The following is a 17,180-nucleotide window of genomic DNA, read 5'->3' as shown; positions in this document are numbered from 1 at the left end:
GTGCCAACTGGATGAACCTGTAACAATATATAAGATCATGATATGCTGGAGGCATTTTTGTTCCTAAGCTCCATGATCTTGGCCCAGACGTTTGTGCAGCTTTGAATGTTCTGAAGCTATCAGACTCGCTCCTTTTGTTAAGTTCCACATCACAGCTGCAAGTTGCTTTTTCTGCCACAAAACAGCTGTCCAAACTCTCAGGGAGTGAGGAGAGACACATATCTAATCAGCCTGGTCTATGATTCACTTGGGGCTCAAGTTTTTCTGCCTAGCAACATGCAGGGAAAAGGCTGAGGATGTACGGGGAGTGGAGACACAGATAGGCTCTATTCACACGGCCCGCGCATATTTGGCTGTACGAATACACATGGAGCTGCTCTAAACAGAAAAAACAATGCACTTTAATGCACAGGCTATTGCGGGGACCGTGCGGTACGAAACCGCACTGCCCCCAAAATAGTGAAAGTGCAAAAATACGGCGGATTCTGCACGTTCGCAGCTATATAATAGCTGCAAACGGGCGTAATCCGTGGGGATTTAAATTTTTAGCATTTTCGGGAATCGCTATGTGTGAATAGAGCCATAATCTGGCCTATTTGTAGCTTCCAATGGATGATTTAAAATAGACCTTTTAGTCAATTTACAAGTCTGCCTAAATATATTTTGTACATGTCCCAATATGCAGAAACTTTTAAAAGATGTAGCGTTTTTCATGAAAATATAGTCCTTGATCTCAGTCAAGTGACAGTGCCTAGGCTGCGATGATATCAGTCTGCTGCAGGAAGCGTTTCCTCAGGGCTTGTTCACACCGAAAGCGGGTGCGTTCCAGAGCGGTAGCTGCTGGAACGCACCGTGATCACTAAGAAACCTCCTCCTGCGTTCTGGGGTGGGAGGGAGCATTGGGTGCATTGAATTCAATGGCACCGCTTCCACGCCCCGCCCCAGTGCGATCGGACGCGTGGCAAAACTTTGCCGGCGTTCCGTTCCACTGCTGCTATTCTCTGCAAGGAAGTTGGTGGTGTTGCGTTGGAAGCATAGGGATCCCCCATCAGTCTCGGACTGGAGGCACTTGGTTAATTCCTCTTTGCATATTTACTGACGCTCGGCGAGGTAAGTAAGAAGACACCTGACGCTGACTCGAGTATAAGCCGAGGGGGGCACTTTTCAGCCAAAAAAATGGGCTGAAAATCTCGGCTTATACTCGAGTATATACGGTACCTTAAAAGGGGATGCCCCAAGAAATTTGACAAGGTCTGGGGATACTGGGTTGATGCCCGTGCCACCACGGCTTAGTGTGGTTTGATAGGGTTGTCTAATCACCCGTCACTGCCTATCACCATTTTAGGCTCTTAGTCCCCTGGTAGTCAAGCATACTGATAGGATTGATCCTCTCATACACTGTGTCCTATTGTTTATATATCGTACTTAGGATGACCATCGCCTCATTTGATTAGGTATGTGCTCGGCGGCTCTTCTTCACATGTTCTCCGTACTGAATTTTATTCGCTTCTGACCTAGGGCTTGGATGGTGCACGGGGGTTTTTTGGAGGGAGGGGAAGGGGGGGTCATGTTTTACCCTTGTGAAAGGCTTTAAAAAAAAATGTATTTTCAAATTGTGTTTTCTCTTATTTTTGTTTGCAACAGAAGTATGAACCCCTACCTAGTAGGTGTTTTGAGTTTGCCTATGTGTTGTATTTGTTAAAAATATGTAAAATTGAATAAAGATAATTTTTACAAAACAAATAAATTACGCGCAGTTTATAAAACCAGTAGCAACTGAATGCAGAGGCAACTATGTATGATAATAAAGAGTAGATGCATAGTCCTATACAACCGGCCCTTTGAGGGTAACCATACTGCTGATGCGGCCCTCGATGAATTTGAGTTTGCCACCCCTGCTTTAGAACTACTTTATGAAGATATTTTGTATTGTATTTTGTAAGTTGATATCGGAGATTTTGTTTTTCTAGTTCAACCTTTTTAGCTTCTCAGATCTTATAATTCTCTTTCCCTGAGCATCTGCCAAGCTTTCAGAAATGGCAATGTAATTAGCAACAGAGATTTGTATGTTTGATCCACTGTATATTCTGGACCAGTGTCAGGTGTGCCTGTCTCTGTTGGGGATAGAATGTGTTCAGAATTTAGTCAGAGTTTTAAAACTGAACTCCAAGTAGTCATCAGAATGCACAGTTGAAATACATAAGAGGGGAATGTTTTACTGACCAAAGGATTTGCAATTCTGTGTGGCCATTATTACAATCTAGATACTCTTGCCAGACAGCACAGCCAGGTCTGAGACTTCATGCACTGCAGCTACATCACTACAGCAGGACCTGAATATACCCCCAGCGTGCTGATTGGACAGGGAAGGAGTAGCAGCACACTTATAAGGGCATCACTCTTGTCCGCATATTGAATTCCACTGTTAGAAAGGGACACGTTCATTATGGCCTTGTGGGAGGAGTGGTGACACAAACAAGCTTGAGACATCTCGTTATTGGGGTCTCTGAGAAGAAACTGGCAGGTAATCCAAGCACCTGGTTCCCAACTAAATGTCAGTGACGGCCTTTAAAGGATCATTATAGTACTAAACTGAAGGCATTTTACATTCATCAGTAGCTAATAAATAACATTCACCACTATGTATCAACAAATTCCCATGCTTGCACTGAGATATTTTTTACATATACAAACCTGTAAAAAAAAATGTTTTACTTCTCTTTAGGGCACCACGAGTGTGCCTCCAGCCCCTTGTGGCAAACGAGGCCTGGTTGGGACACATCCACATGATTGTTTGGTTTGGGAAAGTGTTGCATATACGTTTCTTCTTATTGGAAATATACTTATATTATGAATGTTTGTTTTTACATATTACAGAATATGCTGCCTGTGGATCACTGTATGACTACATTAATAGCAATAGGAGTGAAGACATGGACATGGAACATATAATGGCCTGGGCCACAGATGTAGCCAAAGGTAAGATGGAATCTGCATATTTGTGTTGGACATAAAACATTCACCTTAGATACTGAAGTAGCAGGAAGTCAGTGGAGTGCGGAGGCAGTTGATAAATAATGGACTTAATTGTAGTAAGTAATTTTTGATGTCTGTTGCAACCAACCAAATTCTTCCTTTAATTTTCCTAGAATGAAAGAGAGAATGTCATTCCAATCCATCCTGCCATCTATCCCATGCTGCTAGAATTAAATAATCATTTTTAACCTCATTCCTCCGCTAACTAAAAGTAAAGTCACCATTGTTGGTACCAAATTAAAGAAACATGTCTGACTTATCGCAGTATGATGTTTCAGATTCAGGGATAACCACCAGACATTCTATATGCTAATTCTTTGCATCTTATTTTGACTCTAAATGCTACTTTATTATACTGACTAGTACACTTTCTGTATATTGAAGTATTTCATTTTGAAGATCTCAGTTCAGGTGAAATCTCTGTACAGGTCTGTGAGTGTTGGTGCTGATAGTTCTGGTGACCACATTGGTCCATGCTTTTAGGGGTTGAAGCAGGATTTCTGGTTTAATATAACAAAAAATAATGCGTAGCAGCATTTAAAAAGAAAAAAGGTATTTTACCACAATGGTGTCTCCCACAAAAACTCCCCTCTGTCACTACATGGCACCTTTCTTTTGGTTTAAATGCACGTTATCAGGGTCCTCCTTCTCCATCACCGGGCCCTGCCTTCTTTGCTGCCGACCACAGGCCCCGCCTCCTCCACTGCCGGGTCCAGCCTGCTCCACCACCGCTGCTGGCTCGTTAACTCAGCAGCGGCTGTGAGAAGAACGCGCTGCTGCACAGATCACTGTCAGTGATCTGAAAAGGAGCGCATTTTTCTTCACAGCTGCCAGTGAAAGCCACCAGCATAAGATGCCATAGCGACCCAGGTCGCTATGGCGATTGTTACGCCACTGCACGTTATCATCATTGGACAGTATAAAATGTATATATTTTTAAAACTTTTGGATAGAGTAGTGCAAAGTTAAAACAGCTGTCAGTTCTTTTCCTTGCCATCTGTGTCTCATTAGAACCCATGCACACGGTATTGAAATGTAAGCAGGATTTAAGCTAGCCAAAAGTTCCAGCGTAAAAAAAATGGTCCATAGTGCAAAATGTTTACACGTGAATGTCCGTAGAGATAAGTTGCGTAAAGTCATTAGCTCAAAATAACTGCAGCCTGAGGTCATTCTGCACCGGCACTGCCTGGTGTCACAACACATGTGCAGAATGAGCTCGGCTCCCAGTCATTTTAAATGAATGATACTAGGCAGCAGCGACATTTACTCTTTACTTATGTAAATGTCTATGTGAGCATTACATGCATACTGCGCAAAATACACTCCAAATTGGACCATGGGTGCAACATTTTCTACTTTATGGTTTACACAGCTCAATGCTATGAAAAATACTGACCACAATCCTCTCTTAGATTGCAACAATTGTCCCCATTGTAAGATTTCCCCTTTATTCCTGTTCTGGTGGCAACTCAAAATTTTGTATGTAACATAACTTTTATTCCCGGTGACTTTGGTGACACAGGAATATAGGCAGCAATAAAACCTTGACAGGGACTTTAACCCCAATCCAAATATATAAAAGAGTTTTGCCTTTATTTATACTTCAAGTTAACGTGAGGGATAAGGGTGTAGTTAAGGTTTAAAGGATAAGTTCACCTGTTGCAAAAATTAAAGAAATGCATAATTAATAATATATTAAAAAATCAATTAGTTTAATATTTGCATTCAAGCCTGGAAAGTATTGCAATCATGATCACTCGATCACAGCTGCAAAGTTCAGGCTTCTGCACATTCTCTCCCAGGCAGAGCTCGCACTGAGGTAGGGAGTTTCAGTTAGGAAGGACGGCTGGACTTCAAACTGCATTAAATCACCTCATACAGCGTCCAGCCATCCTCCCTCTAGGTAGAGCTGCCCATATTCCTGCATCTACCTAGAGGGAGGTAGATGCAGGATGTTAAGCTTTGCAGCTGTGATTGAGTGATCATGATTACAATACTTTCCAGGCTTGAATGCAAATAATAAAGAAATGCATATTTTTTAAATATATTATTAATCATGCATTTCTTAAATTTTTGCAAAAGGTGAACTTATCCTTTATGGGTCTTTTCAGGTTACGGTTAGGGTTAGAGGTAAAGTGCATCTGTGCCCAAATTTCAGGCATTACACTTTTTAAATATTACCAGGCAGTAAAAGAGCTTTAGAACAAGCCATTCTTGACCTTTCTACCTTTTGACCTTTCTAATATTTATGTTTTATTAGCCTCAAAAATCAATTGCTGTAGTTCATATTAGAAGGTTGTTAGCCTGCCAAGGTATATTCTTGGGATAAAAAAGCTAGTATTTTGCTGCCTATTTTGGAACTTTTTGTGAGTTTGCCTTAAAGTACTTCTAATGCTTGTTTGGAACATGTAAATACTTTACAAAGTTTTTCACAAAAAGGGAGAAGAGTTTGGAGCAGGCAGGAGAAGTGAACAATCTAGGAAAAAATAGCTGAAGCCCAATTTGTGGGTGTTCCTATGGGAATGCACACTGGGAGCTACAGACAGGACTTAAGCTACCTTCCATTCTTCATCCTGTAGCCCTTCATCTAGTCTTGCAGTCATTGCCTCCTCTGTGTTTCTTTGCCACCTTCTTTGCACAGAAACAACTTCCTTGTACTTATAGAAAAGTATTGCATTTAGTAGCCTTGCATTTAGAATCTACAAACCTTGGGCTCCCTGCAGCAAACACTAACATAACTCATTTCCTGTAACCCTATAGGAAGTTGATAACTAAGATATAACCCTGTAGGGAGAGTACAAACAGCACACAAACATTTGGATTCTCTGTGTGCACGTACACCAAAGCTGCCATAATTTTATTATTATAGTAGTAAATTATTTATGTAATTGATATTTTCAAAATGAAACAGCGTTTTTTACATATTGTCTTGTGCACATATCTAATCACATAGGTCATTGTTTTTGCTCAGAGCCCTTTGTAGTCCACATTTGAAAGTAGGGAAGCTGCTCCTGTTCTAAAGTCTAGGAACGTGCCAATAAATCAGCTCATTTTACGGTCCTAACCTCTGTGTGACTTTCTCTAAAACAAACATATGAAAGACTTGTTCTTCCTCTCTTTCCTGGAGAAAAAAAAATGTTTGAGCTATTTTTTACTGTCTCTATCAAGACTCTTTGCGTTTACAACACAAACACATAAATGGACCAGTTTTTATTGTTCTGTATCTTTATGTCTTATAGACTGTGTAACAAGGACACTTTATATTTAATTATATTTTCAACATATCCCCCCTCCTGAAGCTGTAGTTGAGCTTTAGACCCCGTTCACAATTGTGAACGTGCCTTGGTGCATGTTTTCCCCGCGTTTGCCACAAGTGAGCCCATTGAATGAAGTGGCTGCACATGCGTGAAAAACACAGGAAAGTAGCTTTTCACCTGCAAGCATGTCAGATTTCTCCCCGCGTTTTTGTGTGCACTTGAGGTGGAGGAAACAAGTAATGGCACCACAAAAGCGTTGCGTGAATGTGTGCGTTTAGCATGCATTCACACAACGCCAAAGTATGAACAGGGACTTAAAGCCTATCTCTTGGAGAAAAACAGTCTCAAAATATCTTACCTTGTCTCAAAAAAAAAAAAAGATATACCTTGTCTCAAAATATCACCCTAACCGTCCACTCCGCTCTTCCCTAGACCTCCGTCTTTCCAGCTCCATAGTCAACTCCTCCCATAATCGCCTCCAGGACTTCTCTAGAGTCTCTCCCATCCTCTGGAACTCTTTACCCCAACCTGTCCAACCATCTCCCACCTTGACTGTCTTTAGGCGTTCCCTAAAGACTCCTCTCTTCAGGGAAGCCTTCCCCACCTGAACCTAACCACTGAACCATCACATTCTCAAATAATTCATCCCCTCACAGCTACCTCCTCATGTATAATTTCCCCCTCCTCTTTTAGACTGTAAGCCCTCAGGGGCAGGGCCCTCCTTACCATCTTGTCTTGAATTGTATTGTAATTGTAATGTCTTCCTTACATTGTAAAGCGCTGCACAAACTGTTGGCGTTCTATAAATACTATGTAATAATAATAATAAAACAGGACTCCCCTGGCAGTGGCTGTCCACGCACTGCAAGGATTAACTGCTTACTTAAGTCTAGGGTAAAAACATTTTTTTGTTAGCTTTTTTTTTTTTTTTAATTAACTTTTTTTTTATTTTCATACAAGCAGTATAGGATTTACAAAATATTGAATCATATACCAAATGGACATTAAAAGTAAAATATACAGAGAAGGAAACAGGTTAGTGATCAAAACATTTTCACATGTTAGCTTCCATTGTTAGGGGGCTAGAGTACCACAACCTCGGATCATCAGGACAAAGGTTTGTTAAGAGCATTCGCAGTCCCTCCAGGACTCCATTTCACTACTGGTAGATTCCTCAAGGTGGGCAGTACACAAACCTTCAATAACAGAAAATTGCCTGTCCAGCTCATGTTTCACCCAGTTTTCTGCACATATTTTTGTTAGCTTTGAACTGCTCCTCTATTGAGGAAAAAAAGAATACAATGTACCGTATGTTTTTCTCATTACAGAAGAGAAACAGTACAGGGGAGGATTCCATTCACAGTGATCATTCTGATTGGAATTCACAGTGATCACATGATTTGGAGCCGGTCCTCCTGACTCCCAGGCATTAGTTTGGAACCAGGAACTGTAGAGATTGAGCATGCTCCTAGCACAAACACCTGGATATATGTAATGCCATGGAAGAAAGCAAACATTTATGTGTTATGCTGGTGGCAAGTGGTTAATAGAGGACTATTGCTTACCAGCATACATAGGGCAGGCTTCCCCATTGGGCATTTGTCAGTTATGTATTGTTGTGCTTGCTTGTTGAAGCCAGTTAGGCTGTCTTGGTGTCCTGTCCTTTTGAAAATAAAATAGCTCCATGGCTATCATTATGATCATTTTCTTCAAAGTCACATCCCAGGAGTTATTCTAGGTCAGGGATGTAGAAAGTACTGAATTCAGACACAGCTAGACAATAGCATTTTTATAAGGTTGTCCTTAGCAGACTGGCACTGTTATGATGACATCACTGCATCGTTACACGTGAATACAGAATGCCGTAGTGACACCCCCTCCATGATACCCTGTACTCACAAGATGTCCTCAGTCCTCCAGGCTTAATGAAGCTCAGCGAAAGAGTGAGGACATGTAGAGGCCGAAAAGGAATTACTGCTGTGCCAAAAAGAAGGTGATGTTTGCAGCCTTATCTGCTTTTTTTTTGCCCTGTCAAAAAACTATTTAAAATACAACTGCCTGTAGTTGGCCTGTAAAAGGAATTTGTCAGGTGGGAAAAAAATGGGAGCTGCTATTGCCGATTCTTATTTGAAGGTGTAAGTGTTTTGTTAATAATGCTTTAACAATTTGCATTTTTTCCAAATAGCCCTGTACCTATATTGAGTGCCTTTTTTCTGTGTGTAGTAAGTTTGTATGGACATGGGGCGGTCATGTTTGCTCATTACATATCAGGTGTTTCTCCTGTTTGGTAGTGCTGCACAAAGACTGGTTGACTACTCCTCCCCTATTTGTCAACAAGGCCAGCCACCATATTAAATTACCAATAGGCTCATAGCACAAGAAGGAGTGGGGCCAAGTTCAAACTTCCTGGTAACAGTGTGCTGAAACTACAAATCCCACCTCTATGGGACCCATGCTTGTGGCTGATAGAGGATTGCCGAGGTTGCCTACCCCTGGTTTATAATTACTTTCTCATCTTGTTGTTCTTATGATGCATATAAAGAGCCTTTGCCAAAGTGGTATCAGTTTACTTGATGGCAAGATATATTTCTGAGTATTTGTAATGACATTTTACATGCAGAAGTAAAATACTTTAAAATCACACTTTCCTTTTCTTTCTACTAACAGGAATGCATTATTTACACATGGAGGCTCCAATCCGTGTAATACACAGAGATCTCAAGTCTAGAAATGGTAAAGTATAAAAATATATTGAAGAATTTTATAAATTGTGATTCTATGTGTACATTCATATGCCTGCGCGAGTTTATGAAAGTGTCAGCGTATACCTGTTGTGCTACCATGTGCAGCCCTAATGTCTATGGGTGGCTGTACACAGCACTCATGATTTGCTGAGCAGGGAAATATGCCTGAATTTGATGTGTATGGCGCCCGCGAGCCCATGTGCATGAGAGCTATCAAAGATGATCTCCAGTCAGATTTAACCCCTTCGTGACGGGAGACGTACACTGTACGTCCAGCCACAAAGGGACCAAATGACTCGTCACGTACACTGTACGTGACGAGTTATTTGCTGCACTAGAAGGCTGCTAACCGCTGAGAATCAGCGGTTACCTTTCAGTAATAGATGTCTAACTATCTAGAGATCCATTACTGAAAGGGTTAACCTTTTTCAGACACCCGATACCTTAATATCGGGTGTCTGAGAGTCACAGCAAAGCAGACACACATGTCGGCTTTTGCCGGCATTCTGACAGCTCGTATAGATCTAGAGATATCTCTCTCAAGCTATACTGGCTTTTTTTTTTTTAATCTTTTGACTTTCAAGAATAGATACAAAATGTTATGTATTAGACACATAATGTATCTATTCTTGAAAGTAGAATGTTTAAGTTTTCTGAAACATTCACTGACAGCTGAATCCTGAACTGCTGCAGGATCAGTGTCACTAACTTATTATCGGCTGTTCTGAAGTTTGAAGCAGCCTGATAATAAAAAAAATGTATTAATTTATCAAGCAGTAATAGTGAGATTAATTCACAATGACTGCCTGATATAATTAAATAAATAAAATTTGTCAGTATAAAAAAAGTGAAAAGTGTAAATAAATTAAAAAAAATAGTGAAAAGTGTAAAAAAATTAAAAATAAGGGACAAATAAATGAATGTATGTATTGCATTTTTTTTTAGCTGTGCTGGTTTTGTTAAAAAAAAATACTACAAATCAAAACTGGGAAAAAAAGTTTTTTTTTACGTTTTTTCCTCTTTTTTTAATTTGTATTTGTCCTAAGTGAGGCGTTAGACACACATATGTGATATAAATATATAGCCCTATCTGTCCTCTAAAAAACAATATATAATATGTGTGGGTGCACTTTGTAAGAAAGTATATTACTGACGTGGAAGAATCACACAGGAAAAATGTCAAAAGTGTGTCAGTCATTTACGCACAGAAACCAAAAACAAGCTCAGTCATGAAGGGGTTAATGCAGTTAGGTATTCATTAATGTAAAAAATATTTTTGAAATTCTGCTAGAGTAAGTACCTGAATTTGACTTAGGAGTGAAATCAGCCTACATCGGCTGTCACGTCCGGCCCCGCCCAGTTGTTATTGTGTAATGACAGTTCAGCGTCCCCAGGTCATTTGGGGACGCCGATCTGTCATTTCAACTGGGCGAAGTCAGCTGTGAGATCATTGCTGGCTGCGCCCAGCTCTCATTTGGGGGGCGAAAGGCTGGCCTCTTACTCTTAACTCTTACCAAGCCAACAACTAATTCATAAATATGCAGAGTAAAAATTCTATGCTCCTGTTTCTTCTTTATGTCTTTTTAGGACAATTTTAAAGAAAATGAATAGGATTCTGTCACTTGAAAAAAAAAAGGTGCCTTCCAAAGAAGAATCTTGGTACTTACCTCTCTAGTTCATGGAGAGTCCTCCCTTTTTTTCAAGGGACAGAGTTGACTTTGGCAAGGGCTGAAAACAGTATTAGTTATAGAAGTAGTATATGTACTATTTTTAAAGATTGTCCTGTCTTCTTGTTTCTAGTTGTCATAACCATGGATGGAATATTAAAGGTAAGGAGTCTTTTTTTTTTTTTTTACGATATCATTTTGAGAATGTGCATCCCATTGACAGCTTTTTTTTTTCCTAAAATATGTAATTGTTTTTTCTAGATATGTGATTTTGGTGCTTCAAGGTTCCATTCCCATACAACTCATATGTCCCTTGTAGGGACTTTTCCGTGGATGGCTCCAGAGGTTATTCAAAGTCTTCCTGTGTCTGAGACATGTGATACTTACTCATATGGGGTGGTAAGTTACCTTATTAAGTTGCCTGGTTACCAAACTATTTTCTACAGCCTCTTGAAATCCATCACTACCAGACACCTGATTAATGAAGAAGACTTTTTAACCAACTGTACACATTTATTTTGAACAGACTGAAAAATTTTGTACTTTATGTTAACCACAATATTTTCTGTTACTGCCCAATTTTTTTATGTTTCTCGGATAGAACAATATGTTAAATAGATCGTCCTGACGTAAATAATCTTATCAATGTGTGTTTCGTGTTTAAAAAAACCTTGTGTGTGTATATAGTTTATATACATATACAGGGAGGCAGTCATATTTGCTTATACTACCTGTATATTGAAGTACCACACAATTATTGTGCTTTACTGCTCCTTGTCACAAAGCAAGAGTGAGCCATATGATTGGAAAAAATGCACTCCTTGTGTAACTGTCAGTCTTTACAGTAGAGCAGAATCAATGTAGTGGCTAATTTATCCTGCCTGTAGCAGCTAATCTATGATTTTCTAGATTTAATACAAAACAATACAATTTTAATTGTACAAAAACATGTAAAAAATGAAATTGGGTAAAGACTGCAATAATAACTTCGAATATGCACACTGAAAATATCCTATACTTTTCTTTTGAAGACACAAAATGGAATGTATCTATACAGAGCATTCAAAAATTAAAAACAAAACATGGAATTCAGTTGAGGATGCACAATTCTTGTAACCAGCCTCTTATTGCCACCCATGCTATTTATTAAAGTGACACTAAACTCTGGAGTTAAATCTTAAAAGGACATTCAAGTACCTTAATTATTAACATAAATGTAGCTTATGTGGCTACTTTTGTCCCCAATGGTCCCTGTGTGTGTTGTAAAGTAGCCACCACTCCAAGCTCACTCCCGTGATTGACTGCAATCTCAAGTTTAGTTTACTCATTTGTAATGAGATTGTAGTCCATCACAGGAGTGAGCTTGGAGTGTTGGCTACCTTACAACACACAGCGACCATGGGGAAGAACAGTAGCCACCCTCCAGTAGGAAGGACAGTGTCAGCATGAATTCAGAGAGGATTTGAGGATCTACAGCCGAGGGATACACAAATAAGTTACATTTATATTAATAATTAAGGTATATGAATGCATTTTTAAGATTTAACTCCTGAGTTTAGTGTCACTTTAAGCTGACATCCTGTTATGGATTTGAAACACATCTTTTCACATGCCCCCTAAAAGATCAAAACACACAAAATTTCAAGGTATTAGTTTGTATTTTGGCCAAAATATGTTAGCGAACCACCCATGCCAAGGGACCTTATGTGTGGCGATTCCTACAATAGCACCAAATACAGATGTCGCCAGCACACCAGCACACAAGACTCTCAAGTCAGTGCACTGACATGAGAGTCTTTGTGTGCTGGTGACATCTGTATTTGAAGTTGTTCCATGTGCGGCGCCATCCGCGGTCATTTCAAGCACCCATTACTGTCTTGGGATTTCTGGTAAGGAGTGCTACAGGATCTATGGATATTTGTCCTACAATAGCACTTCACAGAGTACAATAAATTTACACTTTTTTGGTCTCATTTTTATTTGTACTTTGAATGCCTGGCACCCTGACAGAATGTTTATCAATCAGTAGTGTACTGAAACGGAGATAATATTTCTTTTTATAGTGTTGTTTTTATTTGCTTTAACTTAGTATGAAAACATGGTATCAGCTGACACCCTTGGTGTAATGTCATCAATAAATTTCCATTTGTATTGACATTTGTTACAAGACTAGTATTCCTACATAAACATTAGTCAGCAAAAGTAACAAAACAATCTGTTATAAATAAACTGTAATCGGTGGAAGTATCTCCTTCTAGCTATGAATGTTTCTTGTGCAAATAAAAAGGGAACTTATTGCCAGTTAACGTCTGGAATAGTCATCTTTTGCTACTTACTAGGATAAAAAGTTGATTGGACACTAAACCTTTAAACGTAGGCCAAAAGGACAAAGTATGAAACTGAGGAAAAAATATAGAAAAGGAGAATGAAAAAAGAGTGACTGAGTAGACCAAGAAATCAAAATAAAAACAGTTTAGGGTGTTTTAAAAAGATAACTAGACATGTGACTGTTTTCTGGCACAAAACCTTGTTAGAAACTAAAGCAAAAATTCCCAAAGATCTGAATAATGAAACCAAATGGCGTTAGGACCCGAAACCCAAAACGAAAAATCCAAAACGAAACAAAATGTTTGCCCACTTATATGTTTGAACATAACAAATAGGATTAGGCGATAACAATAAATAGTCCTTACCCCAAGAGAAGTTCCTGTGCGAATCCAAAGAAGAAAAAACAGGCTTTACACAATAGTATGAGGCCATTTTCCTTAGCTAGTATCTAGGAGTGTCATAGATGCTTCATGGTTGCCTTGTTATATTGTGCTTTCGGGCCAAATTAAGTTTTGTGAGCTTAACTTCTCTGATTCTAGTTTAAAAGGTCTGTGTTTGTTACTGATTTGGCGGTTTTTCCATTCTAAGCATCTTAGACTCGAACAACTGTGGGCATATTGAAATTTTAATTTGAGGAAAAAGAAGGCAGGAGATTGGATAAAATAGAAAGGTCTTAGTTATCTGAGACAAGAAATATGTAAATGCCAAGCATACATAAAATAAGAAATACCTACATAATACACAAAGTGAAAAGATGAACAAGCTAGTGCAAGAATCTATGGAAGCTGGAGTGGAGGGAAATTTAGGGAAGACTAAGTACATAATCATGACTAGGAAAAGCAACATATAGGAAATATGTGGAGGAGAGAAAAATATGAAAGAGTAACATCATTCTGCTACCTGGGCTCCACAATAAATGAAGACCACAATGTGTTCCAGGAAATAAAAGCAAGAGTAGCTGCAAGAGATGTGTTATTATTCACCAAAGACATCTAGAATCTAGAATTCAAATTTATAGAATTATTATAGAATTATTCTCAAAACTGTTACATATGCAGAAGAAACCCGGATAATAATAAAAGCAGAAGTCGACCAACTAAAACATATGGAAAGAAAGGGTTTTATAACTGATGGTTGATCATTTAAGGATGAAACATCAAATAAATAAATAATCATAATTCCAACACAAGAGCTGATATAAGAAGCCTGTGTCTTAGCTTCGTCATGTGATAAGGAGGAGAAAAATAATCCTCCAGAAGGTTTTTGAGGGAAAACTAGGAGGAAGAATGAAGAGGGGAAGACCATAGATGAAATGGATTAGTGATAGGGAGGAGCTAAGAGAGCTGGGAATAAAAGGATGGAGATTAAAAGCAATGAATAGAGTGGAGTGGGCTACAATTGTGTCAAAGGCCAGTGCCCATCAAGGGCTGTTATGCCACAGATATAGCATTACCTTGACTTATTCAATAAATATAACTATATTCATAGAAATCACTTTTAAAAAATCACATTTGTTTATGCCATATTCATCATGCCATATGTCATATGCTTCTCTAAAAGTAATTAGCAAAAACACTTGATGGTGTTGAAACATTTTGGAGAAGAAAAATTATTTATTTAATCAACACATTTTTTTTTCATCTTTCTTTTCTTTTCTTTTTTTTGGCTACTGAACATCTCGATTTTTTTTCACAGTCAGCTATACATTTTGCAGAACATGAGCACTGATGCTAAATAAAGGGCTAATGCTTGTGAATATAGATGTTTTTTTTTAATTTTCATTGTCTAAGTGTTTTATGATTGATGTCATTTTATTGCATTCCAGATTATTTTATTTCTGATAATGACTATTTGTTTTCTCTTAATGTTTGATATGTGATTAAAATAAATATAAAACTTTACAAATACACAGGAAGACTCTTTTAGTTCTCTGCAGGCAATTTAAAAGACAAAGTTCTACAAGTTATGGAAAATAATTATTTTTAATGATGCCATTAAAAAAAAAAGATTTAGACTATCTTTACAGCTGACATGTTGTCAGAATTATCTTTTTATTTTGATGCCCATTACATTTCTAAATTCTATTGCTCTGTTCTATTACGCCACATTGTTTACAGATCAGGCAGATCATTATAAGTGTTGACAACTTTGGTTTATCTTTTAAAACGTTTTTTATCATCATCACTAGTTTAAAAATGTGATTAGTTTTGAAAAGATTGGTAACTAAGTAAAGTTCCTTGCTTTAAGCATTTTTATATGCAGTATTATGCCATATTTATATATAAATAGTCAAAAATGTTATAAATATGTATATATAATGTATATACAGGGTATATACTGTATATATCAAATGCATCATATTAAACCAGTGTACCAGTCTTTTTTTTGTAATCAAAAAAGGGTGTATATAAGCCTAAAACTTTCTTTGGCAAGGCAAGTTAAACTGCAAAGGCAGTAGCACATAAGATATTGTTGCTATGAATGAGTAAATTTTAAACATCACATATTTATACAAGCTGTAAAATCTCATTTTTAGCTTTGTCAAATAATATTTGTGCTGTTTCTAGGTTTTGTGGGAAATGCTAACAAGGGAGGTTCCTTTTAAAGGACTTGAAGGATTGCAAGTGGCTTGGCTCGTGGTAGAAAAAAACGAGGTAAGGCTACTTTTTTCTGCTCAGATACAGTTGATAGATATGAAAACAGTATTGGGGGTTTGCAAAAGACTTTTTCATCTTTTTCAAATTGAAAGTAAGTTCAACGCTTATGGAAAGATTACCAGTAGGAGCTAACACAAAGGGTCAAACTAATGTTATTCCTCATGAATGGACCCTTTACATCTAATTGTTGAGGCTTCACATCGTGATGCCACAGATCAAAAATTGTAGAACTACTGTACTAGTTTCTCAGCCTCAATAGGGTAACCTGGGGGTTTGTTCTTTCTGATGAAAGGAACCATTGCGTCCAAGGTAGGGGACCCGTTTAACTCCATCTCCCGTGATTTTGGGCATCTTTTTACTGGCCAGGAGTTGATATTTCAGTGAAAGACGTTCAGATACTTCAACTTAACTCTCCCAGCAGGAGACGTTGTACTACAAGAAGCTGTCACTTTAGATAAGAGTTTCAAAAATAAAAGAAGAAAAAAATAAAGAAAATTACAGTTTAGCTTCCCGCAGCACGTTTGACTCCACATTAAAGATATGCTCATAACACGTATTGGCAGAACTGCGGCTAAGCTTTAAGGTTCCTCCTCAAAGCTTTTGCCATTGAATAAAGTCTACAGTGGAGTAAACACTTACTGTACTAGAGAACAGGCTCTGAATCACTCAGCCTTTTAACTCTGCTTACATTTCTCTTTCCTAAAATTCATAACCTAACCCAGGCTTACTTAGAACAATCTGCTTTTAATTTATGATTGAAAATAGCCAATTATAATTAGCTAGATTATTTGTAACAAAAATAATATTGATGAAAAAAGAACAAAATGGCTCTTTAAACTGAGCAGCCATTTTGAGTCTTAATAATAACAAATGGGAAAAGGAGAAGCGCCTCAAATAACAATAAAGTGGACAAAAAACTCCTGGGTTCCAGCGTCAATCTATAATAAGCAAAGTTCCCCGAAAATACGGAATCCCAAAATAGGAGCTGTCTATAATAATCAAACAGGTAATGATAATGTAACAAATTTTAATGAGAATTAATAACAAAGTAGAAAAACATATAAATACACCTACTGACAAAGAACATCTAAAATCAATTAAAATGACAAACAAGTCCTCCCTGATATAGCCCTGTGTTGATTGATGTAGATGAGAATCTAGTGACCGTTAGTGATGGTCACAAAGAGTCACTGATATTGGACAGAGGCGCTGTGTTAGGCAAGCAAATACTCAGTATCAAAGAAGAGAAAAAAAGAAGGAATTACTCACTTCTGATGTGGTTAAGGTGGTGAGACAGTTCCTAACAAAAAAGACTTCAAGCATGCATGAGGTAATGGTCACAATGGCTGTCCCAGACTGCTGGTCCCCGGTTTCAGCAACTTTATTTTCCTGTATGTTGGTATAATTGCTGCGAGGCCTGCTGTGGATCCTCCATGTCGGCTCCTGCCTATGAAGTGGTATTCAGACCTGTGTTTGATAACAAAGCTGGAA

At 38.2% G+C, this 17,180-nt stretch overlaps 1 protein-coding gene across 2 annotated transcripts in view; it reads left to right on the top strand.

The window, feature by feature from the left end:
• Nucleotides 1-17,180, top strand: part of LOC108800631 (mitogen-activated protein kinase kinase kinase MLT) — a 120,836-nt gene that overhangs the window by 26,722 nt on the left and 76,934 nt on the right. For both annotated transcript variants that reach the window (XM_018572621.1, XM_018572627.1), the window contains exons 3-7: nt 2,878-2,979; nt 8,961-9,026; nt 10,838-10,866; nt 10,966-11,103; nt 15,600-15,686. In XM_018572621.1, the coding sequence (XP_018428123.1) occupies nt 2,878-2,979; nt 8,961-9,026; nt 10,838-10,866; nt 10,966-11,103; nt 15,600-15,686 (422 nt within the window). The remainder of the gene's footprint in view (nt 1-2,877; nt 2,980-8,960; nt 9,027-10,837; nt 10,867-10,965; nt 11,104-15,599; nt 15,687-17,180) is intronic.

Source organism: Nanorana parkeri, unplaced genomic scaffold (assembly GCF_000935625.1).
Source record: "Nanorana parkeri isolate BGI_ZX_2015 unplaced genomic scaffold, ASM93562v1 scaffold44, whole genome shotgun sequence".
In the NCBI taxonomy this organism is placed as follows: Eukaryota; Metazoa; Chordata; class Amphibia; order Anura; family Dicroglossidae; genus Nanorana; species Nanorana parkeri.
The sequence above is the reverse complement of the archived record's forward strand: the minus strand, read 5'-3'. Positions and strand labels throughout refer to the sequence as shown.